The sequence below is a fragment of the Sapajus apella genome, unplaced genomic scaffold (genome assembly GCF_009761245.1).
Source record: "Sapajus apella isolate SASKATOON/1434 unplaced genomic scaffold, GSC_monkey_1.0 scaffold103, whole genome shotgun sequence".
In the NCBI taxonomy this organism is placed as follows: domain Eukaryota; kingdom Metazoa; phylum Chordata; class Mammalia; order Primates; family Cebidae; genus Sapajus; species Sapajus apella.
The window spans coordinates 3,438,100-3,441,634 of record NW_022437043.1 but is presented as its reverse complement, the minus strand read 5'-3'; the positions used below and the strand labels follow the sequence as shown (position 1 = coordinate 3,441,634).

The 3,535-nt window shown below is 38.4% G+C and overlaps 1 protein-coding gene across 1 annotated transcript; it reads right to left on the bottom strand.

Annotated features, from left to right (window-relative positions):
- Positions 1-2,099: 2,099 nt before the first annotated feature.
- On the bottom strand, positions 2,100-3,210 carry LOC116536755 (small ubiquitin-related modifier 1). The gene has a single exon (XM_032258566.1). It carries the CDS (start codon positions 3,162-3,164, stop codon positions 2,859-2,861), a length of 306 nt encoding a protein of 101 aa, XP_032114457.1. The 5' UTR covers positions 3,165-3,210; the 3' UTR covers positions 2,100-2,858.
- Between the last annotated feature and the right edge of the window lie 325 nt (positions 3,211-3,535).

Here is a 3,535-nt window from a genome sequence, read left to right as displayed (position 1 = left end):
TAATGCAAAACTAGATTAGTTCTTGAGGAAATAGATTAGTTCCTGAGAGAGCAAGTTGTTATAAAGCAATGTTTTTCCTCGTGGTTGGACCTCTTTACCTCCTCCACCATGTTATAATGCAGCACAAAAGCCCTCACCAGAAGCCAGGGCCATGTCCTTGAACTTCTCAGCCTGCAGAACTATGAGCTAAATAAATCTCTTTTTTTATAATAAATTACCCAATCTCAGGTATTCTTTTATATCAACACAAAATAAGCTGAGACAAATGATGAGGAAAAAAGTAAGAAAGAATGATTAGAGCCGGGCGCAGTGGCTCATGCCTGTAATCCCAGCACTTTGGGAGGCCAAGGAGGGCAGATCACGAGGTCAGGAGATCGAGACCATCCTAGCTAACACAGTGAAACCCCGACTCTACTAAAAATACAAAAACTTAGCCAGGCATGGTGACACACACCTGTAGTCCCAGCTACTTGGGAGGCTGAGGCTAGAGAATCACTTGAACCCAGGAGGCTGACATTGCAGTGAGCCGAGATTGTGCCACTGCACTCCAGCCAGGGTGACACAGAGTGAGACAACGTCTCAAAAAAAAAAAAAAAAAAAAAAGAATGGATCAGAAATTAGAAAGGCAGTTTTAAAAAAAAACCGCAATCAGTGTGATCAATGAAACAATACTGGCCATGAGCTGATAATTATCAAAGCTGGACAATACATACATGAGGGTTCATTATACCAGCTCCTCTAATTTTGTGTATGTTTAAAAGTTTCCTCAATTAAAAAGTTGAAAAAATATTGACAAAAACCCCTGGGGTAAAAATCTGCTGTTAATCGGGGGATCTCTTATGTTTCTGCTGTGAAGTAAGGAAAAGTTATCTGCTGAGAATTAAGGTTGTGAGTTGAAGGTTTAATAAGAGTGGTGAAAATTTGAAATCACTGCTGTGGGAGAAGGACTCGATGATCCAGCTGAGGTTGGAGGTCTTGCATTTCCAGTTGCAAATATTTGTGTTTTGTAAGATTTTCTACAGGAGCTCTCAAGAGTACAAGTGTGAGAACTGTTAGCGAGGTCCATAATTTATTTTTGGTGGGCTACTTGAACTGTAGATTAGGGGAAGCGTCAATAAGAAAGATTTAATGTGATGGAGCATGCTGCTTCCCCCTTCATGAAAACGCTATTGTGGTTTTTGTTTGTTTCTTTCTTTGTTTTTTAAGTAGGAGGTTAGAATGGTAGTCTTGAAGTTTTAAGTTAGATTCTGACGGGAAAGAGAGGAAAACTAACTTGGGAGGTAAGATAGTTTTCCTTTAAAAAATATTGTCTCGCCGGGCGCGGTGGCTCACTCCTATAATCCCAGCACTTTGGGAGGCCGAGGCGGGTGGATCACGAGGTCAAGAGATCAAGACCATCCTGGTCAACATGGTGAAACCCCGTCTCTACTAAAACTACAAAAAATTAGCTGGGCATGATGGCGCATGCCTGTAATCCCAGCTGCTCAGGAGGCTGAGGCAGGAGAATTGCCTGAACCCAGGAGGCAGAGGTTGCGGTGAGCCGAGATCGCGCCATTGCACTCCAGCCTGGGTAACAAGAGCGAAACTCTGTCTCAAAAAAAAAATAATAAAATAAAATAAATTAATTAATTAATTTAAAAAAATAAAAAATATGGTCTCATGTATTATCATATGATACTGATCATAATTATTTACAAGGAAATTGAATGATAGTAAAACAAAATAATCCAAATGCGCTTTCAGAAATATTTTTAGATTTTAGACCAAATATGATTTTAAGTACTTATAAATTATTTATACTAAAAAACTAGTATCTATCTGAAGGAAAAACCATTTCAGATATTGACCTACAAATTTAGCAGTCTTTCTGGTATTTCCACTGATGGCTTCATTTTCCATTCTAGATTTCAAACTATTATTCTAACTCAGATTGATTGATCGATTGATTGATTGATTGATTTTATTTTCCATAAGTTATTGGTACAGGTGGTATTTGTTTACATGAGTAAGTTTTTTAGTGGTGACTCGTGAGATCCTGGTGCACCTATCACTGGAGCAGTATACACTGCACTGTATTTGTGGTCTTTTTTTTTTTTTTTTTTTTACAAATATCGTTTATTTTAATGAAGCTGGTACAGACAATGTCCATTTAAAACCCATATCCCAGGCCAAAAAGGTACAAATAAAATCAAAAAGAGCAGTGTTCTGTTGTATTCATTTCTGCATGTATAGCTTTATTAATTGCTAATGAAAATTAGAACTTTTCTGGGATCTTCTGACAAGATTTTTTTAAAATCTTAAAATGCCTTTTCTTCAGTGAAGCCATCTTTGGAGTTACTCTCACCTTATCTGTCATCTTGACTTCAACCTGATATTCCTCTTCTTTTGGTCCAGACCCTCAAATTTTGAAAGTAGCTTCATTAAGGAAAGGTCATTTTTCCACAGTTCAGTTCTCTGAAAAACTTCCATCTCCCACTGAAAGTCACAGTCCAGGAGTGAAGCAATCACATGCTACAACATCAGGGCCAATTGGAAAGTCATTATGAACACTTGCATTGGTCGATCTTATTTATCACCACAAGCTTAAAAATGCAATGTCCTGAAAAAGGTGCCCTCTCTGTGCACATGTAATTTTTAAAAAGGAAAGGGCAATATGAAGGGGACTGAGGCTTGATCACCAAAAATCAGCACAATGAAAACAAACAATAATGAATAATGACCACTAGAATTCAAATTACCAGATGTTTCAAAGAGATGGGGTGCCACTTTTCAATTCTGTTTTGAACACCACATTACAAAAGAACTAGTTTGAAAAATAAAAAAGGATTGAGGGAAAAGAAAAAAAATAAAAAGATTATCTAAACTGTTGAATGACCCCTCGTTTGTTCCTGATAAACTTCAATCACATCTTCTTCCTCCATTCCCAGTTCTTTTGGAGTATGATTATCAGCAATTCTCTGACCCTCAAAGAGAAACCTGAGTGAATTCATTGGAACGCCCTGTCTTTGACAGTATGATTCTTTGAGTTTCTTGAGATGTGTTGTCATTTTCACTTTAAAGTGAATCTCACTGCTATCCTGTCCAATAACTTTGAGTTTAATATATTCACCTTCCTTCTTATCCCCCAAGTCCTCAGTTGAAGGTTTTGCCTCCTGGTCAGACATGATGACGGCGGCTTCACCCGGGGGTCTCCGCACAGCAGCGGCCTCGGGTAGCGTATTTGTGGTCTTTTATCCCTCATGCCCCTCCCACAATTCCCCCGAAGTCCCCAAAGTCCATTGTATCATTCTTATGCCTGTGCATCCTCATAGCTTAGCTGTCACATAGCAGTGAGAATATACAATGTTTGGTTTTCCATTCCTGAGTTACTTCACTTAGAATAATAGTCTCCAGTCTCATCCAGTTCATTGCAAATGCCGTTAATTCATTTTTTTATGGCTGAGTAGTATTCCATCACATATACAGTATATACACCACGGTTTCTTTATCCACTTATTGATTGATGGGCATTTGGATTGGTTCCACTATTCTGCAA

Excerpts from the sequence above, each read along its gene's own strand:
- LOC116536755 (XM_032258566.1), bottom strand. The coding sequence starts at position 3,164 with ATGTCTGACCAGGAGGCAAAACCTTCAACTGAGGACTTGGGGGATAAG.